This window comes from Rhodamnia argentea, chromosome 6 (genome assembly GCF_020921035.1).
Source record: "Rhodamnia argentea isolate NSW1041297 chromosome 6, ASM2092103v1, whole genome shotgun sequence".
NCBI lineage: Eukaryota > Viridiplantae > Streptophyta > Magnoliopsida > Myrtales > Myrtaceae > Rhodamnia > Rhodamnia argentea.
In genome coordinates this window covers 12,967,435-12,994,701 of record NC_063155.1, presented here as the reverse complement: position 1 = coordinate 12,994,701, position 27,267 = coordinate 12,967,435, and the positions used below count along the sequence as shown (strand labels likewise).

The 27,267-nt window shown below is 41.3% G+C and overlaps 1 protein-coding gene and 2 pseudogenes across 2 annotated transcripts; 2 read left to right on the top strand and 1 right to left on the bottom strand.

The window, feature by feature from the left end:
* The first annotated feature begins 582 nt into the window (after nucleotides 1-582).
* Nucleotides 583-2,604, top strand: LOC115730323 (annotated as a pseudogene).
* A 1,546-nt stretch (nucleotides 2,605-4,150) lies between these two features.
* Nucleotides 4,151-4,923, top strand: LOC125315488 (annotated as a pseudogene).
* A 627-nt stretch (nucleotides 4,924-5,550) lies between these two features.
* Nucleotides 5,551-10,454, bottom strand: LOC115729486 (peptidyl-prolyl cis-trans isomerase FKBP53). Of its 2 annotated transcripts, XM_048281175.1 has the most exons (11): nucleotides 10,315-10,454; nucleotides 9,830-9,906; nucleotides 9,340-9,572; nucleotides 9,098-9,246; nucleotides 8,295-8,637; nucleotides 7,848-8,039; nucleotides 7,062-7,302; nucleotides 6,392-6,479; nucleotides 6,263-6,304; nucleotides 6,118-6,166; nucleotides 5,551-5,806 (listed from the first exon to the last, which is right to left on the bottom strand). In XM_048281175.1, the coding sequence occupies exons 1-11, from the start codon at nucleotides 10,325-10,327 to the stop codon at nucleotides 5,725-5,727; spliced, it is 1,509 nt and encodes a 502-aa protein (XP_048137132.1). In that variant the 5' UTR covers nucleotides 10,328-10,454; the 3' UTR covers nucleotides 5,551-5,724. The 2 variants fall into 2 exon arrangements, with proteins under 2 accessions (XP_048137132.1, XP_048137133.1); XM_048281176.1 differs by lacking the exon at nucleotides 7,848-8,039.
* Between the last annotated feature and the right edge of the window lie 16,813 nt (nucleotides 10,455-27,267).

Below are 27,267 nucleotides of genomic sequence, written 5' to 3'. Positions count from 1 at the left end.
CTTGCAAGGTTTTTGGCCAACTTTGAGAAGTAAAAATTTTTTTATTTCTCCGCTTTAGTATCACTTTTTCAACCACACCGACCTCCGCCTCCGCCGCCCTGACACCGCCCGACTACCGCCATCGACTTTAGAATTTTTGTTAATAATGTTTCAAAAGTAAAAATTTTCAACCGTTACCAAATGAATTTCTCTAATCAAAAGTTAATTTGGAGCAGAAGTAGAAAAATCAACTTCTGCTTTTGAGAAGAAGTAGAAAAATCAACTTCGTTAGAAGTTAATTTCCGATAGAGAAGTGTTACCATGCACGCCCTTAGATTCTTCTTTTTCCAAGTTCTAGTTACCATTATTCTTTTATTCGTTTTTTTTGTTTTCCTTTTTCCTTTTCCTTTTCCTTTTTTTTTTCCTCTTCCCTCCGCAAGGCCATGGTCGGGCCTCACTGCTGGCCGGTGGAGGTCACCGGCCTAAGGCAGGAGCCGCCCCCGCCAACCTTGGGCAAGGGTTGAATAGTTCATAAGTTTGATTTTTATGTGGTTTGCATCTATAAGAAGGATATACACGGATTTTCACTTTGTAACAATAAAAATGGTATTTGGAGAAGTCGAAGTCGGTGCGTACTTAACCGACTAGTGATAAGTTCAAATCCTAATCTATTGATAGTGGTAGTATGTCCCGCTGTCGGCAAAGCCAAGCTCAAGTCTCCAATTCCACGTCAAGTTTAGCCAGTATTGCTTTATGATAATTCAGTCCAACTGCGTATAAAGCATTGTGCTCCAAGTTCTGAAGAATTTGCGCTCTGCGAAGTCATTCCGGTAATCGACCTCAGACGAGACCGAGCAGAAAACGTCCGGCAAGTTCTGAAGGTGGGCCAAGAGTTTGGCTTCTTTCAGGTTTTGCAAACAGCTGTGTCTACCTTAAAAAGTTTTTTTCATGGTAAATAGGATCAGGGAATGTCAACATGCATACTTACCTGCATTTAAGCGTCCGCTGGAACATTTCCGGTACCGAAGTAGTATAGATTCAATCGTTTTAGTTCGCAGGAAAGAATCTGCTTCTGGAAAAGAATCAAACAGCGTAACAAGTACTTTTCGATGGGGCGCCAAAAATCTGGTTTCGGAAATAGGTAGTCTAATGTTGCACCAGCACTCGTGAATTGCAAATGCCAAACAGAGAGATAAAATGCCATTTCGTGTCAACTGCAGTTGACGAATCATGGGGTTGCGAAGAAGCTAATGACCGATGTGTTGGAGGTGGCGGAGGAATTCTTCGAGCTGCCGATCGAGGACAAGGCGAGCGTCTACTAGGAAGACCCGAAGAGGAGCTGCAGGTTGTACACGAGCATCGACAATCACAAAGAGAAGGTGCACCTCTGGAGGGACAGTTCCCGACACCCTTTGTCATCCGGCTCTTTATGAGTAACCTTTCGCTTGCATTTCTGTGGACTACGGACATACATACATTCCGGTCCGGCTGAAAAACCGAGTTTTATCCACAGCAGGCCGACTCAACAGACTCTCTTGTTGAGGCAAACTCTTGGCAGAACACACATTTTTTGCACTTGCACCGACTGGTTCTCCGGTCCCCACCATTTTCCTTGTTTCTTTCCGTTACTGGACTCAACTCCATCCCGTCATTAGGACAGGACATGTTTGTTCCACTCAATATGACTAGTGATTGATGAAACCGATCACCTAGTCTTATGAGGGAACCAACCATGCACGAATCGCAATTTCGACATGGATAAGTAAGGATTTGGAATTGTAGACGGGTCGCCATTGTATATGTCGAACTTCACGAGAAACCTGCAGTAATTTTAGGAGCCCAGGCGAGCCAAGGGGCTCTTGGGGTCACCTTCTGCTCACTTTTGAATCTGTTTCTGCATTGCAGAGAGCTCGTGGGAAAGTACGCATCAAAGTAAGAAAGCTGAGCATATTGTTGCTGGAATTGATCGAGGTGGGTTTGGGACTGGAGTAGGGATTCTTCTAGCAGGATGAGTTGAACCGAGTTCAGCTACTGGCTCTGAACTGCTATCCTCGTCCCAATCCAAGTTTGACCCTCGGATTGCTGTGGGATGGGGATGTGATTCTCATTATCGTCCTTCAAGGGCCAGCGCAGGGGCTTCATGTCCTCAAGGACGGACAGTGGCTAGCTCTGCAGGCTCTTCCCGATGCCTTCGTGATCAACGTAGGACTAGCTTTGCAGGTTCACCTCACACCCCCTCCTGACCTGATCTTTTCTCATATGATCACAACCTTTTTAAGTTGTAATCAAACTACAATCTCAGCGAGAAGCGTTGCAAGTGAATCAGCTCTAAGCCTATACAGTTTCTGCAGATTATCAGCAATGGGAAGCTAAGAAGTGCAGAGCACCGATTGACGGCGAACAGAACATCGGCGCGGACGACAGTCACCACCTTCATTCATCCTTCCGGTGATTGCATTGTTGAGCCTGCAAAAGGGATAATCAAGAACCACAACCCACTGCTTTATAGATCCTTCTTGTGCAAGGACTTCATATATCTATTTACATAGTAGACACATATGAAGGAGAGCCGGCCCTAAAGCATTACACCCTTTAGAACGGATTATCTTACAGAAATAGCGTGCAATTCGTGCTGAATATGTGCTACATTATACTAGCGCAAAGTTGGATTTTCCTTTGCTGCGACTGCACTACGCATGAGGAAGCCACTCAACAAAGCAACGGACAATCCAAATGGAAATTTTACTTTGGTCATATGGTCTATTGCATTTTGCATCACAATGAACCACGATCCATTTCAACCTGCGAAGTGCCGAGTAACCAGCAGATCGACTAGAGGAAATACAAAAGTACTACACAGAAACAGGTCAGAGAACTGACCCCAACCTCTTCTCACCCCTTATTCGCTCCCATTGATTTGTGGCGACTACCGTGTCTTCTCCAAGCTACACAACCTTCTATACTGAGAAAGAACAAGAGGATACTGCGCTACTTAAACAGCTTGGCTTGAAACAAACAGGCAAAAACATGGAGATTTATCGCAAAGAAAGTATATCAGCATTTCATTGGTAAGACTAGGAGAAAAGGATGGTTCCTAGAAATTAACATTTGCGTTGATTTTGTTCGATTCGAAGTCTATAGAAACAAAGCAATCTTGTCTTTCGGGGGTTAAAGCACAACAAAACTTTGGCCCCGCATATGCAGCTAAACACGACTCAGCAAGGCACACCGACAAAGCTGATCATAATCAGCAAACATCAACCAACTCAACATCAATTGCAAGCCATGAGTTTGGCGGTATCTTCCCACCAGCGCCTTGAGCACCATAACTGCATTAGAGAGTCGGACATAGAGCATCAACACTATGAATATTAAGAGGAGGTGAAGAATTCGTAGTAGTCTACTGAAAAACACCTGGAAGAAAAGTAAAACAAAAAAAACAAAACTACAGAAAGGACTTTAAAATATTCCAGCCAATTTCTATAGCTTTTTACCGTGGAAGTAAAACCAGAAAGGAGAAAACGATTAAAAGGATGGGAATAGTTCGCATCTTGTCCTGTTCCAAGAAAGTTCCTAGATAGTAGACAGAAGCAAAGGAGAAACCTGTTTTCCAGGAGCAGCTCTTACTGCCATCTGGTTTGGCCATTGCTAGCTCGGCAATATCTAAGCCATTCGGAAAAGTCCGGACTTGCGAGGGCTTGGCATTGCCACTATGAAACAGAACACCAAATTACCACTAGTGTCAATCAAAACAATCCACCTTACAGGCACTATAGTTCCTGTTCTCACAGTTACAAAAACATCTAAACCTTGACAGTAGTCACTACATTTGGAGTCAAACTTCAGTTACTACGTTTGGAATCAAACTTCATTTCTGGGTATTATGGACAGACAATGTTATCTACAGCAAACTGACTCATCGGACTCTCTTGTTGAGGCAAATTCTTGGCAAAACGCTTTCGATGTTGACATCCGATACACATTTTAGCACTTCACCTACTGACTTTATGGCCCACACCTTTTTCCTTGTTTCTTCCGTTGCCCGACTCAACTGCATCCTATCTTTAGGACAGCGCATGTTGGTTCCAACCAATTTGATCGTATTGTGATTGATGAAAGAGATGGCAAAGTCTAATAAGTGAACTGGCCATTCACGAATCACTATTTCAACATGGATAGGTAAGGATTTCGTGCCCGTCGAATTGAACACGTCGTGCTTCACTAGAAACCCGCGGTGATTTTAAGAGCCCTTGCAAGCGAAGGGGCCCTCATTTTCAATCTGCTTGCACGATGGCAGAGAGCTCATTGGGAAGTACTCAGTTGCAGTAAGGAAGCTGAGGATGGTGCTGCTGGAATTGATTGGGAAAGGCTTGGGACTCCGGTCGGGATTTTTCGAGCGAGATGAGATGAGCTGAGTTCAGCTAATGGGTCTGAGCTACTATCCTCCTTGTCCCAATCCGAGTTTGACCATCGGATTGCCGCCGCACAGCGATGTAAATCTCATTAACCTACTCCTTCAAGGGCCTGTGCATGGGCTTCAAGTCCTCAGGGATGTACAGTGGATTGCTCTTTAGCCTCTTCCCGATGCCTTTGTGGTTAACATAGGACATGCTCTTCAGGTTCACATCACACCCCTCTCGACATTTCTTATCTAATCTCACAAGATCTCCCTTTTAAGACCCTGAAATGGTTGGAGATTTGCCAAAGAGTGTCAGTTTCTGCAGATTATTAGCAATGGCCAATGGGAAGATAAGAAGTGCAGAGCACCGAGTGACACAAACAGAACACCGGTACGGACAGTGGTCGCTACCTTCACTCATCCTCCTGGGACTGCCTGGTTAAGCCTGCGAAAGAAATAATCATGAACCACATAACCGACCGCTGTATAGTTCCTTCTTGTACAAGGACTTTCTATCTACTTACGGAGTTTTTTTTTTTGTCTAATTCTATTATATTCTATTCTACTATACAACCGACACTATATGTGCTATGTGCCACGTACAGGTTGCAAAACCCCGCTCTCTCCTCATGCACCCCCACCCCCTCCCTCCGAAGGTGGGGATTCAAACCCCCCACCTCCCTCTTCCCAAATGGAAATATCTCAAGTAAATCCTATTGGAGTTATGCTGTGTTTGCACTACATTATGCTATCGCAATGTTGGATTTTCCTCTGCTGCAACCACGCTACAAGTGAAGGAGCTACTCAACAAAGCAACGGATGATCTGTCATATGGTCGTGCAGGGAAATCTTACTGTCATATGGTACACCGCATTTTGTATCACAATGAACCACAATCCCTTTTAACCTCTAAAGTGCGATGACTAGTAGATTGGCTAATGAAAATTCAAACGTACGACACATAAGTTAAACTGGTCAAACTTACTCTAAGCTCTCCTCTCTCTTTTTTTCCCTCACCGTTCTCATTGATATGGGGTGACTACCTTGTCTTCTTTAAGTTGCACAAGCTACTCATACTGAGAAAGAACTGGAGTTACGCTAGAAATGAAAAGTGAAAAGACAATGATAGATTCGCCCCAAGGAAGTAAATCAACATGTCACCGGTAAGACTAGGAAAATCAGATTAAAATAATTCCAAGAAATTAACATTTGCATTGATTCTGTTCAATTCAGCATCTATAGAAACAAAGCAAGCTTGTCTTTTCACAGGTAAAAGCACAACAAAACTTTGGTGCTGCATAAGCAGCTAAACGCGATTCCACAAGGCACACCGACATTGATTGTAATCAGTGAACATTGACCAACTCAACATCAAACACAAGCCATGAGTTTGGCGGTATCTTCCCACCAGCGCCTTGAGCACCATAACTGCATTACAGAGTTGGACATAGAGCATCAACAAGATGATTTTTAAGAGGAGGTGAAGAATGTGTAGCAGTCTATAACTTTACATGATATAGAAAAGTTATTTGACACATTAAGCATTTAAAGTCTGATTAATACTAGTATATGCTTAGCATCCATTCTAGAATGGCCAGTATTCACCACAAGCTAGGCCAAGGAAATGCAATACATCAAGACCAGAAGGAAGAAAAGGAAATAAAAAAGGAAAAAAATGCAACATATCAATCATAGAAAACATATCAAGTAAACAGAAGTAAAAATGAAAAATTGCATACCCCATTGCAGGTGGAATAGTGAGCCTTCTTTTATCTCCAATGCGCATTCCTAAGAGTTGCACAAGGAAAAAAAATTACAAAAACAAGAGGACACAAATAAAGTTTTATGCTTAAATTACTTTGAAAATGCTAGTCTCTCACTCACCATTGACACCCACATCCCATCCCTTTATCACTTGTCCAATACCTGCACAGTCGACAGAATGAAATTAAAACAAATGATTGGCAAAGATTAAGTTCCAGTAATTAACAGTTTATGTACAGCAATTTTTACCCAATCGGAATTTAAATGGTGCTCTTCCTACATTGGAATCAAATATCTTGCCATTCTTTTTCAGTTTGCCAACGTAGTGCACACTAACCTGAAATCAACAACACATACTCATTACTGAAACAAGACTAGACTTTCCACAATATCAAGAGAAAAAAGCAAGTCCAAATGAATGTTTAGGTTCGAATTGAAATTCATGAGGATAAAACAGGTGAATCGACACGGCAGCAGAGCATTATGTTCTTGTTACTGAGGCAAAATTAAAATCTCCACCAGATCAAGATTAAAAGCAAGTCAAGGTTAATTTGAACCCTTAATAAGAAGGCTTAATTAGGTGAATCAACATAACTTGCAGCATTCAGGGTCCATTTAATGAAAAGAACCTCAGTGTTAATTACTCCTTTCTGTTAACAATAACGGGAAGTCCATTTATGAAACATTGCTCCTCATTTTACGTTTTCTTTTTTGGGAAATATGCTTAATGTGTTAAAAACACCTGGAAGAAAAAATCAAAAAAATAACCGAAACTACTAAAAAAGGACTTCCAAAGATTTCGGCCAATTCTATTGCTTTTACCATGGAATCAAAACCAGGAGAAATGGATTGAAAGGATGGAAATAGCTGGCATCTTAAACTGTTCCAAGAAAGTTCCTGTGTAGAAGCAAGGAGAAACCTGTTTTCCAGGAGCAGCTTTTCTGCCATCTGGTTTGCCCATTGCTAGCTCCTCAATAACTAAGCCATTCGGAAAAGTCCTGACTTGCGAGGGCTTGCCGTCGCCTTGTTGCTCTTTTGGCTCAACCTTGGTTGCGCTCCTGTCTTTCACATCTGTCATAGGTTGATCCCCATTTGCTGCTGCTGCAGGCTCCTGGGACTTCTTTTTCTTTTTCTTCTTTTTCTTCTCCGGTTGATTTTCACTGGCGATAATGTACATTTTAGACCAAGATTAAACAAATAGACTAAATAATATTTTCTGTTTAATTCTTCTTTTCAAGATATAAGACAATGGAATTCTTAAATATACTTGGGTTAGTAAAATCCTCATTCATTAGATGGGCAACCCAATGTGAGAGATAAGGGCCTTTTCTATTCTTTTTTGCAGTCGAGATAACGATATCAGGTTTCACGAGGTTCCCTCACAAAACAAAACACCAAATTACCACTATTATGTCAATCAAAACAATCCACCTTTCAGGCACTATATCCCTGTTCTCATAATTATAGAAAAGCTTAAACCTTGGCAGATTGCATTTGGAATCAAACTGCCAGATGCTGTAATGACTATCTTTTTTAATCAATCGAAAAAATTGATCTCATGACAATTTTTTTCCTTTCCTAATAATGACTCAATCTATTAAACCTACATATATTCACCATTGGTCATCGAACTTGGACCAATACGCTGAACAAAAAGGAACTAACAGACAATTTAAAAGAAGAAGGTTGAGTCAAGATAACCTACTGACTACGTAAAGGTTCATCATCGTGCTGGTTTTCCTCAGGCGTAACCTGATCCATATCCCTGTTCTTCACCTCATGAGATTTGCTTCTGTTATCCGTCAATGGAGCAATGTTGCTGTCATCAACATCAGTATCAACTTTACCTTCTTCATCCATTTCTTTCAGTTTTTTCTGTTTCTTTCTCTTCCTTTTTCTGCCAATTAAGTATAAAAACTCAAATAATTTGAAAGAATGATAAGAAGTATGTTAGTACAAGTCCCATCTAGTCCAGTCACCCCAGCTTATGAGTAATTGCAGTAGCCTGAAGAATTGATGCAGCAAGATGAACATTTGTTAAACTAATGACTGATAATGAACTTAAGAAAGGTAAAGTCAGCATATTCCACTAACAAGAATTGGGTTAGCACCATTGTTTCCAGTAAAAAACAAAGATGACCAAATACTTTACCTATCTGGTAGACTATCTTGCTCGACACTTTCTACCTCTCTCTTTTGGTTGTTAGCCTGAAACTCATCGACGTTATTTTTTGATTCCCCAATTTTCTCCTTTTTGTGTTTTGAAACTGCTTCAGGCTTCAAGCTAGCAGCATTGCCTCCATGTGAAAGAGATAACGGAAAGCCATCTTCATCCTCACTTTCCACAGGCGCGATATTGCTGGTATTCCTAACAACAATTTGATGTTGAGTCTGAGAATTATCTTCCAAATCACTTCGTCTATTCTTCTTTTGTTTCTTGGACAAAGGATTCCCATTGGCAGGTTTATCATCTTCTGTTATCTCCTCAATTACAACTGCAGGAATATTATCTTCAAAAATTATGTTATAAGAGTAAATAATTTCAAAGCATCACAACTCTCATAACCAGAGTTAATGGCAGAGATACACACTCCGATGAAATTATAAAACATGGACACGTATGTGACAGGAAGAATCAACAAAGAGAAAATTCCCTTACTTCACAAGACAACAAAATGTTTTTAAGGGCATAAGAAAGGCCTTCTCCATCAACTGATAGAAGAAAACCAATATAACACTTGATGAACATCTATAGCCATTATATACGGAGCAAGACACGAATATAAACTAGAACATTCATGCACACATATCGAGTTTCTGAATATAGAAATAACTCAGCTAACAAGCACATGCCAATGCCGATTAACTTCCTTCAGGTTTACCAGAAACATGCAAAAGAAAAAGAGAGGAATAAAAATGCCTAGGTAGGGGTAAAAACCAATTCCAGAAAGTCACCTCCACTGTTGCGGATCCGAGGAGAAGAGGGTGCAAACAGCTCATCGTCACTGGTATCAGTGTAGTCATCCTCATATTCATCCTCACTATTAAACTCCTCAGATGATTCCTCGGACCTTGTGTCCAGACCATCCTCTCCGAAAGAATCACTTCAAATTTTAGTTAAGAAGAACTCAAACAGAGTTACATCATCATTTACAAAATTATAAGTTCACGAGTTCATGAGGCACTCGGAAGGATACAGTCCACATTCATCTCCAACATCCTCATCATCCACCAGCAGGTAACCACAGAGATGGATGCTTTTTGGGCCAGTCACGGAGAAGGACACTGAATCTTCATCGTCGAATTCAAGATCCAAGGAACATGACTCGATCTTATTAGGCAGCAGGGTACATAAAAAAATAGGAGGCTTATCTTCCCTGAAACATTGCAATATGCTCTTCTCAGAAGATGAGCCAAGTCCCAATGTTGCCTATAATTCACACAAGAAGTACACATCCATTGAGAACAATGATCAAACATCTTTAAAAAAAAAAAAAAACGAAGGTTATGCACTGCAATATCCAATGCTACCTGAATTCGTCGACAGAAATCCGTATGGGTCTAGAAGGCACATTATACTATAGTTTCCGTTTCATTTCAAGAAGCAAAGCCTCTTGTTTCCCTTCAATTAAAACTCACAATGCTTGAATAAGCAAGAGAAAGAGCAATGACAAGAAGAAGAATGACCTGGGTTACGTGAAGCCTTCCCTGTAGATTATCCTCGTGAAAAGGGTTCACTTTTTTTCCTGGTTTTATTTCAATCCCTGCAGAGAAATGTCACGCCGATGTAAGAAAAGTGCAACATAGCGGCATGAAAGTAATCATTAGTGACCCCCAAAAAAAAAAAAAAGGAAGTAGGGGCCAAAACGTGCAAAATCCTACTGAGCTTTCTCCACCTTGAATGAAATGCACGAGAGAAATCATTAGTGACCCAAAAAAGTAATCAGTCTTGTTCATGATTCAAGCCCAAGCGGGACGTTTCAAGTCTTAATTCAAGAATTCCAATCTCTAATCCATAGAACTCCCGCTCTCAAACGCAAAACCAGCAAGTGAGAATCGCGAAAGTTTCGAACAAAGAAGCTAACTTTGAGAAGAACAAAAAGGAACCCAAGAACACCTTCTGGGTTAGTATCGAAACAGCATCATAGATGAAAGAAGACAGAGATGCTTACCCCAGAAACCCATTGATTCTCGAGTGAAATTGGTTCAGCTGTCAAAGCGTCTCCAGGGTTTAAGCCTATTGCGCCTTCCAAAAACCCTACCGATCCCTCTTCGGCTATTTAAAGCTTCTCTTGTGATCTTGATGTTTCTGATGTGGTTTATTTCTTGAAAAATGATTGATTATATTTTTTTAACTAATTGTTTAAATCGTTTATAAAGTTAAATGATAAAATTGCTTTTGCCCCTCAACGAAAATAGGGAACATTTCAAAATAAAAGCATAAAATGCCATTATTTTTTTAAATAAGAGATATAAAGTAAACCTTATTTCAAATAAGTGTATTAAGTGTCCTCTTTGTTTTAAATAAAGACCTGACCGTAGAACATTACCGCCATTTATTTTTTTGATTTTTTCCTTCTTTTTCTTTTTCTGTATTTTTTTTCTTTTTCTATTTCTTTTTATTTCCTCCCTCTTCCCTTCCGGGATCATCGCCACCATCGCGAAAAGTCACCGAACTCGGGTGACAATCGCCCCGCCGAATGGGCAATTTGTGCCTCCCATCGTTCTTTTCGCTTCCACCAATTCCATCTCTCTTCTCTCACCCACACACGCATCACCCATCTCTCGCTTCCCTTTGCGTCAGATTTTCTTGGCCGTGTTTCCTCCATCCCGGAATTGTTTCTTGGATCTATCTCTCTCCTCTCTTTCGTATTCTCGTTTCTCCAATTCTTGGGTCCATCGGTTTATAAATCGCCTCTTCCATTGAGATTTTGCTTGGTTAGGTTTTCAAAGTAGGGTCTTTATGGAGCGAGGACCACCAAGGGAGGGGAGGGGGGAGGGGAAAACAAAAAAAAAAAAAAAGAAAGAAAAAAAAAAAAAAAAAAAAAAAAAAAAAAAACCTTGACCCCTTCTTTGAAACAAAGGGGGTACTCCAAATCCTTTTTAGAAACAAAGTCCACCTCAATCTCTTATTTGATAAAATAGTGGTATTTCATGCCCTTATTTGAAATTTTTCCTCGAAAATATAAAGATAAAAACTTTATCAATAATAAAATCATTTTTATTGGCTAATTATTTCAAGTGATTTTTAAAATATATATTTCAAATCATCTTAAAGAAATCAAGCCTTTCATTTTGCAAATTGTTTTCAACAATGAAATGTTTGTCTTATGAAAAATAAGAAAATAATATCCCAAAAATGATTATTTATGTCGCATACAAAAATGAATTAACAAAAAATAATTTCTTTATCCACGAAAATAATTAGACATAAATAGTTATTAATAATTAAGTTTTTTATTGACTAATTATTTCAAGCGATGTAAACGATTATTCTCAGGAAATATTTTTCAAATCATTCATTTTCTCTAAAATAAATTGAACAGATAGCACATTTGTACTTTCGACCGAAAAACTAGTCTATTTGGTCTACGCTTAAAAAAAAGTGTGTTTTTCTTGTGTTTTGTTTTCTTCCAACAATTTGAAAATGAAGAGAAATAGTTTATGTTTTGAAAGATTATAAAAAAAAATTATATGCCAATCTTCAATAGTTTAAAATGTTTTTCGGTTTTTGATGTTAGGTGTTAAAGTCCCCACATTTTCTTATGTTGACAAACCATATACGAGTTATCCAGATTGTTGACTCGTGTTGTCGATTAAAACCGCAAAATAAATGGAGTGCAAATTACACGAAAACCATCATGGGGCCAAACAATTAGCCGAGTGTCACGGGTCGGTTTATCTAGCATTCCCCAATACCGTGCGGCACTCAAGATCTAATCTCGAGTTAGCCTTTTTCATGATTCAACTCACACACGCACTCACAGCTCGCTCCAAGCAGAGAGGGAATGCAAGGAAAGCTCTTTGTATTACAAATTTTTAGAGTATCCTTTACAAGAGGTTCGACCCCAATATATATACAAGAGAGAGAGAGACAACAAGTCTCCTCGAGTCAATCGATCAATCACAAAACCCCTCAACAACCAACCATTGTTTCACTGTTCATGTCGCCCAATCACTATTCACATTAGTAGTCCATCCAAGTCACCATCCAAGTCGGCAGTCACCTCTACCAACTTTACCAACTTAGAAGACTTTTGGGGCGAGCTTCAACCACTCGGGTGACAGTTGGAAGTCACGTGGGTCTGTGGGGCCTAGAAAGTCCACGTCAGCCCCGCTCGCTAATCTCGCAAGGCCGCCCGGCCGATCGCCGGTTGGTCGTTGGTTAGCCGTTGGTCCAAGGGTCGTCCACTTGGTCGCTCTACACGGTCCGCGGGGCGATCCCCCGATCGTGCGAGACCGATCATGGATCGATCCTTGGATTGATCCGTCGCTCATCCACCACGATCAATGGGTTGATCCCCCGGTCGTGCGGCGTCATCACCGGATCGTTCCATGGATTGATCCCTCGGTCACTCGTCTGGTCACCCGGCACGATCCGCGGATCAATCACCCGGCTGTCCCCGCTCAATCCCCGAGTCGATCACCCGGCTGTTCCGCTCGATCCCTAGGTCGATCACCCAACCGCTCTGCTCAATCCCTAGGTCGATCACCCGACCGTGTAGGGTCGTTCGTGCATTGATCCTCTAGCTGTCCTAGATCATCCTCGAATCGATCCACAGGTTGATCTTCCGTCCGCTTGGTTACTCTTAAGGCTCTAATTTCGGTTGACTCACGAACCGATTTGTTGGTTGGTCCGGTGAATGTATCACGGTCGATTTTGGATCAAAATTCAACGGGCCGTGATACTCTCCCACTTGCCCTTCATGGAATGCCTTGATCTCCCCTTGGAATTGCCAAAGGGCTTCCTCCGGTTCCCAGCTCTCCCCGTCCTCCAAAAGACCTCGCCAATGAATGAGGTATTCCTTCCTTGGCGCGCGATATCTTTTCCATATCACCCATTTCAGCTAAGATTTTCTCAATTTCTCGATCATAGGAGGTTTTCGCCCCAAGAGGTGCTCGTTGGGAATCTTCTCGATTAGGATCATACTCGTCCTCATGGAATGGTTTCAACATGCTCACATGGAACACGAGGTGTGCCTTCAATTTAACTAGTAGTTCTAGCTTATACGCCACTAGTTCGATCCGCTCAATCACTAAGAACGATTCCTCATACCGACGAACCAAGGCCTTGTGCACATCCCTATACCGTAGGACTTGATGCATTTTTACTAGCACACGATCACTAACCTGGTACTCGATATGCCGACGTTTCTTGTTTGCCCATTTCTTCATCCGCTCGGCCGCTCTATGCAAACAAACTCGTGTCAAATCTACACGCTCCTGCCATTCTTGCGCACTCTTGTACGCCGTCGGGCTACCCCCCCGAGAATCCGTTGCAACCGTGCTTGGAGTGAGCGGTTGTTGCCCCATCACGATCTTAAAGGGGCTCTTGTTGGTGGACTCGTTGCGCTGCAAGTTATAGGAAAACCGGGCCACGTCCATCAACTTGGTCCAATTGCTTTGGGTCGTGTTCACATAATGTCTCAAGGATACCTCCAAGATTGCATTAACCCGCTCCGTTTGGCCGTCGGCTTGGGGGTGCAAACTCATGGAAAAGTTGAGGTCCATGCCAAGCAACTTGAACAACTCGATCCAAAACTTCCCCATGAACCGAGGATCTCGATCACTCATGATCGATCATGATATGCCCCAATACTTGATGATGTGCTTCAGAAATAGCTTAGCCGCCTCCCCGGCTAGGCAATCCTTCGTGACCGGCACAAACGTCGCACACTTAGGAGAATCGATCAACCACCCCCATGATCGTTTGGCACCCTTCGGCTTTGGGTAGTCCCACTATAAAGTCCATGGAAATGCTTTCCCACGGACGTTCCAGAATAGGAAGAAGCTCTAGAAACCCAACCGGCGATCGTTGCTCAAGCTTATCTTGTTGGCACACCAAGCAAGTCCGAACATAAGCCTTAACGTCATCCCTCAATTATGGCCGGAAATACCGATCCTCCACGAATGGAATCGGGGATCTCGATCGCTCACGATCGATCGAGGTATGCCCCAATATTTGATGATGTGCTTTAGCCGCCTCCCCAACTAGAACAATCCTTCGTGACCGGAACAAACGTCGTATATTAGGAGATTCGATCAACCACCACCATGATCGTTTGGCACCCTTCGGCTTTGGGTAGTCCCATTATAAAATCCATGGAAATGCTTTCTCACGGACATTTCGGAATAGGAAGAGGCTCTAGCAACCTAGCCGACGATGTTGCTCAAGCTTATCTTGTTGGCACACTAATCAAGTCCAAACATAAGCCTTAACGTCATTCCTCAATTGTGGCTAGAAATACCGATCATCCACGTATGCAATGGTGGGGTGGATTCCCGAATGTCCCACCTATGGGGTATCATTGCACTCCCACAGCACTTCCCGTCTCGGTTCAGGGAGTGGCACATATAACCGTTGTCCTTTGGTGTGGAGTAGATCATCCTCACACCAAAATCTTCAGATCCTACCCTCCCCGAGCGTATCCAAGGAGGGTCCTAACCCGTTGGATCATGTTGTAGGCCCTCCTTGATTCGCTTGGTCCACGGGCACTCCGACCGGCTCATCACCGCCAACTCAACCCTCCTATTGAGAGCATCCGCCACGGAGTTGGCCTTCCCCGGTTTGTACTCAAGCACATAATCAAACTCCGCCAGGAAGTCTTGCCACCGTGCTTGTTTCGGACTCAACTTCTTTTGAGTTTGGAAATAGCTCGTAGCTACGTTGTTCGTCCTCACTAACGAACCGTGATCCCAAGAGGTAATGACGCTAGGTGCCCAAGCAATGCACTACGACCATCATCTCCTTCTCTTGGACCATGTACCGTCGCTCGATGTCGTCCAACTTTCAAAACTCGAAGTATCACGCCCCAACCCTTCAGGCTTGCCAACATCCCACCGCGGTCGTTCTCCTTCGATTATTCTCAAGATCCAACAACGTACATCTTAACGCGATATGATATGTACAAAGGGAAGCACAAACAAAAGCTCCGAACAAATTAAAACAAGATGACTTAAGAAAAACCACCATAATATAATAGTTAGTATTTTACAACACAAGATATAAAATGGTAGACCATAAAAGTCGACGGAGGCGATACAAGCCAAAGGGGTAACCGCAACCTAAACCCAAAGAACATCAAAGGTTTGGCACTATACCTACACCTAAGGATTGGTCTCTCCATCGGTGGACTCGTCTACTTGAAGGGCATACTCAATAGAAACACTCATTTCGTACACCGACCCCATCTCGGGCTCGGACTCCTCGGGCTCTACCTCCGACTCGAACTCTAAGGGCATGTGACCTCGTCTCCCAGCTCCGACTCCGACTCCGACTTGGAAGTATCCATAGGGTCGTCCTTGGCATCCCTTGGCTCTACAATCTCTCCGTCTTCGCTAGGGCCCTCGGGTTCGGGAAGTTCCGACTCGGGTATAGGTTTGGCGATGGGCTTCCGGCTCTGCGGGTTCGTCGTCGTGGGCGGCATCTTCAACATGTCCCACAGCTCTCGGTACCTCATCGGGTATGACGTAGTCCCTCGGTGGTCCAAAAATAGTATCTCCATCCTTGTAAGTCCAAGACGAAAAGGTATGCGGTGTCCAGTTATCACCCCCATCGTCTACCCATAAGGTGCAAACCCTCTTATAGTATACTTGGTCAGGTCCTACCTGGATACGTGGTAATTATGGGGTTCAAAATCCTTTGGAAGTCCAAAAAACATCGGCATCACGATCGGGTCAAGGCTTGGGGTCCGAAAAGGGTGTCCTACAACGGGGTGAGATTACATCTCAGTAAGCTAGCTCTAAACCTATGTTAGGCCATGAGTACCTTTAGACATGAACAACATGCAAATCTAATCGTATTGAACACATGTCAATCGATACACCAAAATGAGATCACGACATACCGACACTTAAACATCACAATCAAGTTCATAATTAGGGTTTAAATAGTACAATCAAGCTAAACTTCGTACTTAGAGTAATAATGGCTCATAAAAGAAAAAGATAATGTAAGGCATAACAAACGTTCACAAGTACCATAACTTTCAAAATCATTCACTGAGTCAAATCGTCATGAGTGTACTTTTGGCGTGCCCGTCATCTTTCCGGCGGCTACGGAACTTCGGTGTTTACAATACCGGCCTCCGAACAAGCACTCAAGTGAACGATTTTTAAAATTTATGACACTTAAGTGAACGTTTTGAAAATTATGGCACTGCAGTGTACTTTTATCCTCATAAGCCTATAAATATATGGTGGTACTCAAATCGTTGTAATTCTCACTTCCAATGGCTAGCCCTCGTTAATACACATTAGGGTAATAAAATTACATTGCACCCGCATTAGTACGCATCAGGTTACAATTGTCATTCTCGGACCCGCGTTAGTACGCATCGTGTTACATCTCGCGTTAGTATACATCGGGATATCATAAACCCCGTGATTATCGCATCATGGTATAATATGCATAAATATTCATATCATAAGATTCAATCGACCATAGGCCCCGCGTTAACACGCCTCGGGGTGTTCACATGTACATCTACATAATTCATTCAAATGGCCAGACAAGCATATAACACTTCAATTCGGCATACTTTGATATCAATTTCTCAAGTTGGACACTAATCCACATTTCTTTACTCAAGACCGAATGCAAGATGAAGCAAATTCTAATATGGCCAATTTGGACTTATAAGATCAATCGGGACCGAACACATCAAGCAACCAACTCAACTAGCCACATCAAGCTAACAAAGGTCATTTAAGACCGAACCATATAAGTTTCAAGGTTAAATCATGCGTTTGGTCCACATATGCTTTTCGGCATCCAATTAGCCCAAGTAGGCTCCATAATGAAATCAAAGTCATTTCAAGCGTTTAAGGGCATAAGTGACCCATTCATGCCCAAATTCATACCACACATACACGGCACTTCATGTATAATCCATAATCGAGCCTATCCTTCCTAGAATAGCCATGAGGCCCGCATTTCAAGTTTCAAGACAACAAATATCAAACAACCCTTCCAATGTCGATTCGAGCTAGTTTACTTAGGATACCCTCACGGCCTCTACCCAACCGAACCTATACACTTCACCACAGCCACGGTTCAACCACAACGAGCCCTAACAAGTTAAGCACAAGTCACCCCAAATATCCAATCTCGGATTTAGCATAAATCCGTCCAAAATAGCCCACTAATCATGTCGAAACTCACATATACATGGTCTATTAGTAACCTCAAGTCCTAATATGAGTTTAGAGCCAACTTACCACTTAAAACAAGCTTTCCAAGCCCTTGAAGCAAGAACTAGCACCAACGACTAGAATTGGAGTTTAAGATGGCTGTTTTAGTTTCAACAAAATATCACAAGTTCAGCCGCTAATCCACCCTTAAACCTTACTTAAACACTAAACCAAGACCTCACAAGACCTAAACCAAGCTTAAAGGATCACATACCTCAAGGATGGACAAAGATCAACCCCTAAAGTCCACTAATCGGACCACAAAATCGGTGTTGCGGGGGCATTTTCTAGCTGCTGTTCGGGGTGCCTCGGCTCGTCGGTGGTTCCGAGGTTCACGACTCACGAAGGGGAAGGAAGAGGAGCAGTTGTGGGGTGTAGTGGTGGTGGCAGCAGCTCATGGTGGCGTCGGGACCGGGTGGTGGCGCCGATGAGCTCTCTAGTGAGAGAGGGAGGGAACCGAGAGAGAGAGAGAGAGAGAGAGAGAGAGAGAGAGAGAGAGAGAGAGAGAGAAGAAGAAGAAGAAGAAGGGAGAGGGGAGTTGTCTTGCAAAATGAGAGAGTGAGGAAGATAATGTCTTCTTGAGATTTTAATGCATGTGCTTAATTTGAGATGGTGGAGTGGTTGGCATGTACAAGGGACAAAAAATGACTAGGAGATGACATGAATAGGAATAGTTGGTAGTGGGATTTTTGGGTTTTAGAAGATGTGATGGGATTGATTGGGGTTGAATGACACTAGAAATGACTAGTTGATGGGTGGTTGATGGGGTTTTCAAGATGGACCCCACAAGATCTATCACTTTGTCACATGTCCATCAAGAGTCATTATGGACCAAATCACCCTCTTATTTTTGGCCAACTAGGGGACTATACAAAGACTAAAATACCCTTAGTTTAATCTAGAGGAATGAGCATATATCGGGAGCAAAAGGTAATTTTTACCTTTATAGTCTCGCTTTCCAATTTTCTCCAACTCTTCGTAACCCACCCATTTTCTAATCAACACCAATGAAGCGACGTCCAAAGTCTAAATGTTAGAATTCTTGAATATCCGACGTCCGATTTTGGAACCCAATTCATGGTTAAAACTCCTCAATTGAATTTTCGGTGTATCTCAAACTAACGGGTGGCTTTTAGGAGTTATACATATCGACTCGTGAGTAATATCACGTTTAATTAGTCCACGTACTTAAATTCATAGTTAGCCTTTCCCCTTTGGTTAGTTATCCCAAGAGTGATCAAGTCTGAGTGAGATTTAACCGAAATTCATCGACGGATGTTTCATTCATTCATAAGCTCGAAAAGGGTCGAAATTCGAAATGTCACACGAAGGCTACCGGATGTGCATTCCGCATCAATACACCACTAATAGCAAAATCAAAGACATCAGCCTCTACCTCATATGACTTGGCGTAGTCGGGCAGCACTAACATAGGTTCCTCGATCATAGCTCGCTTCAATCGATCAAACGCCGCTTGGTATTTGTCCGTCTACTCCCACGATCGGTTCTTCTTCAACATTTCCGTAAGTAGCATGGCAATCTCGGAGTAGTTATGGATGAACCGGTGATAATAGTTGGCCAGCCCTTTTGAAGGCTAGTGATTTCACCTAGAGGGGGTGAATAGGTGATAGAGTGTGATTTTAAGAATTTATTGCGGAATTTAGATCACACAACATAAAACAGAGATCTCGAAGATGGAGACAGAGTGTATCGCAACGAGCAAGTAATTCAATTGATGCGGAATATGTAATGTGATCAATGCGCACTGTTCGTGTGCGGTTTAGCTATCACAATATATCTAGAGTGATCAAAGTAAAAGATAAGGAAAACTGCACATATGATTTATAGTGGTTCGGCTTTTGTTAAGCCTACGTTCACTTCTTTGGTTGACACCCAATCGACTGGATTCCACTAGTAAGCTGCTCGGAGGTTACTGATTAGTGATCTCCTTGACATGTAAGACTCACACCTAGCGCTTAACATTCATGTGTACACCTCCTCACAATTATAATGGATGGATCAAGAAGTGTATTGAAATGGAGTTCACTTTATCTAGGAATTATGAACACTTTTCCCTCTTAACGCCGATCTCTCCTCCCTTCGTCTTCGAGATGTCTTTTGTAATCTTTTGCCTCCAATCTAGCCATTGCAAGGTATCCAGAAGAGATCTCTCCAAATTTACCCTTTTTGGATAAGATGATTACCAAAAGAAGATCTCTTAACCGTTAGGGGATCGCTAAAAGGAAAGTCTTCCCCACTTGGATCAAATCCCCCATACAATTATGATCCCGGGTTTCCATAGATGGTTTCTTCCATTTGGAAAGTCTTTGTTTGTCTTCTTGGTTCCGCATCCTTGATTGATCTCTATCACCGAGAATCTTTAAGAATGATCCAGCTCGATGGCGTCCATTGATGTGCATCAATTAAGCTCAATTTGTATTCCTCTTGAAGTTCCGATTCGTGCTTATGAAGTACTTCTCTCGGAGCTTGAGCATCATTCCAATGTTTGAGCTATCCCCGCTCATCGTCCGAGCTCGAACAAGCATCCGAGACTCTCAGAAACAACATCTAAGCCAAATCCTTTTGCCAGATTCAATCCCGTGCATCCCCGCACCAAAAAGGATAATTTGCAAAACAAGTAAATCACGGCATTATCTCAAAACACAAGAGAACTTGGATTGTTTTGTCAATTTCAAAACCACCTAGGGATTTTTCTCAACAATCTCCCCCTTTTTTATGATGACAAAACGATCCACAATGGTAACGAGTAATTGAGTTAAAAAGGTGAGCAACTTTAGCAAATTTACTATAGTGAGGATCTTGCTAAGGAATAATTTTAACGGTTCGTTCCTTGTATTTTTAGCAAGAATAAGTTCTGAAAAAAATGCATTTGTATGCGATGATGAGTAGTCTCGGAACTTGTGTTATCTCAATTGATGAGTTTGTATTCTAAGTGCATATACTTATTGATATGTGTGATAGTTTCATATACGATGCGAGTATGAAAGTTATAACTCCTCAGAGCATCACGTTACGCAGATGCTCAGAGCTTGTCCCGTTTAGCAAATGCTTTCAAGTTTAACTTGTCAAGTGAAAAAAAAATGTGATTTTGAGAGAAGGGAACTTATTCACCTGCTCACCTTAGGAGAAAGTACTCCTTCTCGGATGATGTTTCCACAAATCATGCTTAACTTGAGATCTTGTATTTGAGGGATTCTTGCCATAGTATGTACGCATATCACATATTGATTTCACATGATTCATTCACATATTTTTCGGAGTCATTTATCGCACATATCACGAGAGTCATATATCGCACATATCACATCAATACATCACAAATTATAACACTTATAACACAACATGATTATGTCACACATATCTCATAATATATCATTCTCTCCCTTTTTGTCATCAAAAAAAGGAGTCACCTGCATAGTCATATATAAATTGTAGAAATAAAACATTGCTCCCCTTGAATTCGATGCCTATTCGGGTCATCTATGCAGTATACTCAAATCAATCAAGCTAACATTCGGATATGGAATTTTGCAGAGAATAATGAGTCATTCAATCAAATGAATCGGAAGAGAAAAGGACAGTGTTTAGAGTGAGATTCAGAATACAGATCCAAACATGAAATGTTGTAAAAAAAAAAGTTTAAGGTTTTGGTGTTTGGTCCGGATGAGAAGATGATGGAGCTTGATCTGAAGTGGAGGCTTGGTTCGTAGGTAGTTGAACTAGGACAAACTTGGATAGCTGATTTAGCTTAAGGTCCATATCCTAGTTCGGAGTGAGGATCCCGTTGTCCAAGAAGCCCAGCTGAGATTCTGAATAATCATGGACGGTTTTCTGAATTGTTGTAACCTCAGCATTTACCTTTGTACTTAGGCTTTCAACTTCTAAGTGCAGAGAGGTCCAAAGGTCTAACCATTTTTTGTCCATCTCTTGTTGCCTCTATGCTATCTTTTTGGTCCATCTCTTGTTACCTCTGTGCTATCTCCCTGAGAAGGTCCGAGTCATTAGCACTGTCTGTTTCATCCGTCCGAGTGCCCACATTTGTTGACTCCCCCTGAGTCTTTGCATGGTGCTCAGATGATGAGGCAGATTTGCCTAGGAGATTTGCTATTTCAAGAGCATTAGTATCTCTTTCGGTTTGCTCCCTCTCAGACGTTTCTTCTTGTGGAAGTGGCCCCTCGCCTCTATTCCTTGTTCCGGGACAGATGACATTTCTTCTCTCGCTGTATCTCTTCCTTCTTCCGGGTCCTCTTTCTCTTTTTCCTATTGCTCCAGTTGAATGGCAATCTCATCCTCATATGTTGATCCGACGATCGTTTGGATAAGCTTTTCTAATTCTATGTCATTTGTTGCTGAGTTGTCCAAGATGTGCTCCTTTTCAATTCTATCAAGCAACACATTAGCAAGTTTTCTTCTTTTGATGCTAGGTTTGGTTGATTTGTGAGCAATTATCTTGATCCTCCTCTTTCGAGTGGATTCCGAGGATGTTTCTGCAGATTTGTTTTGTGGAGTTTCAACAACGATCTCCTTCTGAGGAAGATATATGGGGATCATCTTCTTCTTTCTATCCCTCCAGCTTCCATCTTCAAATCAGTAACCCATTTTTGTGAGTATTGTCTCGCCCACACTTCCCCGATGAAGCTCTATGGATCTGAGTTCCGGAGGTACCACTATCCGCAGGTACTCAAAGATTCTACTTATTAGAGATCCATAGGGCAGTTGACCCTTATTCTTCTTCACTTCTCTCCTCATGTGCGGAAAGATTAGGTGAGGCAGAGAAAATGGTTTTCCATTCAGAATGGCCTAGATAAGCTTTGCCTCATACCTTGAGACATCCGTCTTTGAGGATCCCTTTGGCCTTAGGCAATTGATAACTACTTTATGCGGTATGATGGTCCTCGTAGGGAAGTGGTGATGCTCAACGTGTGGTTTGTTGGCTCTTGAGAGATCGGGGTTGCCAAACAGCTCCTTGTAGATATCTTCATCTAAGACAAGAATTTTGGTGAAACCGAATGCCTTAGTCTAAAGAATGTCCGCCAGGTCTTTAGCAGTTAGAATGATGTTCTGCTCCCAGTAGGAAAATCGAATTGTATTTCTATCGATCATTGTGAAGTTCGAGTAGAAATAGACAAACGATTCAAGATAGGTTGAAGTCGTTAAGGAGCAGAAGTTGTGGAGCTGCAAGTTGGTGAGAGGGATAAAGGATCTACGGACCATTCATTTCAAAAAAGTTTGAATCAATAGGTCTGTTAGGCATAATGCCTCTAGCAAGTAGTGCCTTATAGCACTATTGATGTTCTTTCGATCCGAACGACTTATCTCTCTCTTTTTCATCAGCCAAAAACTTCATTGGTACATGCTTGAAAAAGGAATAAATTAGTTCATCATCATCATCCCTCATATGTTTAGTTACAAAAATTTCTTCCACCTTTACATCCTCCTTTTGAGCACTTCCCCGCTCAATCTATACAAGTTTTCCAACCTTTCCTTTTCCCTTTCCAAAGGGACTACTCTTCTGAAATTCGGTTCCTACCCTAGTAGCTAGCCCTATTTCTTTACGAGTGAGCATCTTAGAAAATTTGTACAGCTCTTCCTCATTGAAGAACCCATTCATTTTCACAAATTCCAAAATGTTACTTTCGGACCTACCATCATTCCGCATCCCTTTAATGATATTTGATAGACCCCTAGCTAGCTTTATCCATTTGTTAACAGGAAAACTAGCGTTTTCCTCGGGGGTTCGGATTACCGTGGAAGAAATTCATTGCCGAATCTTCTTGTGTTTCTCCTCTATCACTCTTGTTGGCGAAACCTCTACCATGTGAGCGATCAATTTATGTGCTTACTTTTCGGCTTTGCTTGGCAAGGTGGAGAGGTCGTAATGGGTTGGAGCGTCGCTAGATGCTCTCTGTCCTCTAGATCCTAGACGAATAGAATGGTGAGAGCTAGCAGCCGATGATTTACGTGTCGAAGGATTCTTGGGCACCATGAGGAAAGAGAAGTGTCGGGCGATTCTGATCGTGGAGCTTTGGGAGATTTAGGGTTTTTTGGATTTCGTAAGATTGAGAGTGCGATTTGTGAGAGTAAGCGAGTAGAAAAGGTTTAGGGTGTAGGAGGCGATTCTTATTTTGATAAAATAGGAAATTCTTTTGAAAATATTTTGAGAATATTTCAGCTCAAACAATTTAATTTCAATCAAGACAATTAGATATTCAATCACGACAATCAACACAATCACATAATATTTGCCGAATATTTAAGAAGATTGCGTTGATGCGTACCTTATTTGTTACCAAAAATAAAAATGACTTACGTACCAAGATTTCGAACGATCAAATCTTTTGTCGTATCTACTTCGAAGATGTTGTCTTGAGATGATCCTCTAAGTTATGAGATCCTTGAGTTCCTTCATGTGATGCTTTCAAGCTCTGAAGTCGCTGAAAGTCTTCGGATGCTATTTTCAAGTTATGAGGCAATTTCTCCTAGCTAGATCTCAGCTCAAATGGGATTCATGTTAATACCTAATTCTTGTCTAATGTACTCAAATGTATTTTTGTCAAGTGCCTTAGTGAATATATCAGCTAATTGATGTTTAGAATCAACAAATTGAATGTTAACATTACAGTTATGCACATGATCACGAATAAAATGATGCTTGATTTCAATATGCTTAGCTCGTGAGTGCGGAATTAGATTTTTCGTGAGGTTGATAGCACTTGTGTTGTCACATTTGATTTCCACGTTGTGAGCTCCAACACCAAAGTCCTTTAGTTATTGCTTCATCCATAGGATTTGAGCGCAACAGCTCCCTAGTGCTACATACTCGGCCTGCCGAGTTGATAGAACTACGGTGTTCTGTTTCTTGGAGAACCAAGAAACCAGCATAGATCCCGAGAGTTGACATGTGCCTAAGGTACTTTTTCTATCCAACTTACAACTTGCAAGATCAGCATCCGAATAGCCATGTAATACAAGATCTGATGTTTTGGGATACATAATCCTAAGTTTGGATTAGTTCCTATGTACTTGATGATTCTTTTGACAACAGACATATGAGATTCTTTAGGATCAGATTGAAATCTCACACACATGCATATACCGAATATAATATCGGGTCGAGAAGCAATAAGGTATAACAAAGAACCAATCATGCTCATGTATAGATTCTAATCAACCTATTTGCCTTGTTCATCCTTATCCAATTTGGATGAGGTAGACATCGGCGATTTTGTTTTCTTGCGGTTATTTTGACCAAACTTCTTCACTAGTTCCAAGGAATATTTTTCTTGATGTATGAATGTGCCCTAATTAGTCCGATTCACTTGTAGTCCTAGGAAGAATTTGAGTTCTCCCATCATGCTCATCTCGAACTCATTCCGCATGGTCCGAGAGAAGTTCTTACAAAGATGTTGGTTAGACGAGCCAAATATAATATCATCAACATATATTTAGATAAGCATAATGTCTTTACATTCCCTTATGATAAATAGAGTTGTATCAACTTTACCTTTTTCCGAAGCCTTTTTTAGTAAGAAAATTACTTAACCTTTCATACCATGCTCGGGGTGCTTACTTGAGTTCGTAGAGAGCTTTCTTCAACTTGTACACATAATCCGAGTTTTTTGGATCTTCAAAACCTGGAGGTTGTTTGACATAAACTTCCTTCTTGATATATCCATTGAGAAATGCGCTTTTAACATCCAATTGGTACAACTTGAAGTTATGGTGGCAAGCGTAAGTGAATAGCAATCCGATAGATTCCGGTCTTGCTACCGGTGCATAGGTTTCAACGTAATCAATCCCTTCTTCCTATGAGTAGCCTTTTGCAACGAGCCTTGCTTTGTTCTTGATTACTTTTCCTTTGTCATCCAGTTTATTCCGGAAGACCCATTTGGTTCTAATAACATGATGATTCTTTGGTTCGGGTACAAGTTCCCAAATTTCATTCGGTCTGAATTGTTGTAACTCTTGTTGCATAGCTTCGATCCAGCTTTCATCTTCAAGAGCTTTTTCGATTCTTTTGGGTTCGATTTCAGAAACTAGAGCAAAAACATTTATCGTATCCTTGAGTTTGGATTTGGTTCTGACCCCTTCATCTATATTTCCAATGACCGATTTGCGGGATGACTGGATCTGTATTTCCAACTCTTATTTGATTTGTCGCGTTCGGTCTCGGTGAAATCTTCATCATTTGAATCTTCAGATGATGTGCTTTGCGAAGTATTCTCCATGTTCCGAGAGGTTTCATATGGTTCTGCGTCTTTAGATGATGGTTTTTCCTTCTCGGATGATGATTTCTGATTCTCGAATCTTATTATTTCTTCATCATCTATCGTCCGAGTAGTCCGCTCATCTTCAAATTTTACGTTCATTGATTCCTCGACTGTTTGAGAGTTCTTGTTGAAGACTCGGTAAGCTTTACTTGTTGTAGAGTATCCCAAGAATACACATTTATCTTTAATACTCTATGTACGAGTAGGTCCGAAGATATCCATGTGCAACAGCTACAGAGCATGGGTAGTGATGACTTCATTTATGGATTTATAGGAATTTCTTACTTGCTTTCCAAGTGTGCATGCTTCGCAAAGTTTTGTCTTTTCGAATCTGGCATTTGAAAGTCCTCTTCACAAGCTTCTTTTTGGAAATTTTGTTGATTTGCTTGAAGCTTATGTGTCCTAGTGTCTTGTGCCATAATTCCGGATTGTCTTTGACGGATAGAAGACATTTTTAATTCTCAGACGATGTGTCCGGAAGGTACATGTTGCCATATCTTCGTTCGATAAATGATGATTTGTTGTCTTGGCTTCTACGTGAGCACTTATTTTCTGCAAAAGAAACTTTGTATCCAATATCGCATAGTTGGCTAATACTAATAAGATTGAAGTTCAAACCCTTGACTAATGAAACATCTTTGATGAGTAGATTGCCAATCTTCACGGTTCCTTTGCCGATAATCGTTCCTTTGTTGTTGCCTCCAAAGGAAACATTTCCTCCATCAAGATTTTCAAAATCAATGAACATGGATGAGTCACTAGTCATATGTCTAGAGCAACCGCTATCAAGGTACCATTTGTTTCTTCTTTTGTTCGGTACCTACAATGATCAAGGATTTTCACTTTTTCTTTGGTACCCAAATTTGTTTGGGTCCTTTGAGGTTAGTCGTATAAGTGTATCTAAGAATGTTACGTGTTGGTCGATTGATCTTTGAGCAGTAGCTCCTGAAATGTTTCGGATCACCACAATTTGAACATCCCGAGAGATGTTGTCCTTCAAATCTTACAAATTGTTTCCTAAAGTGACTCACGTAAGCGCGTTTAGAAGGTCGCTGCTTAAGTCTTTCTTTTACTGTCGAAAAATAATTTTTCTCATCACTTTCCTTTTGAAAACCAAGTCCCGACTTTTTGTAGTAGGGAATTTGTATAGAAAGTATATGTTGCAAAGTTTTTGAACCGGATGAGAATTTTTTGTGTATCTCCAAAACTTCCTTTCTCAAAATGGAGTTTTCTTTTTCAAAAAGATCTTTTTCCTTTTTCGGAGAAACGTTTTCCTCTTCAAAAGGATTTCTTTCCTTTTTCAAGAAATCATTCTCCTTTTCGAGAGCTTCCACTCTTGATTTCAATTGTGCATTTTCGCAAGATATAGAGTCGGATTTCTCATTTAGTTGACAAAATTCTTTTTCGAGAAAACTAATTTTA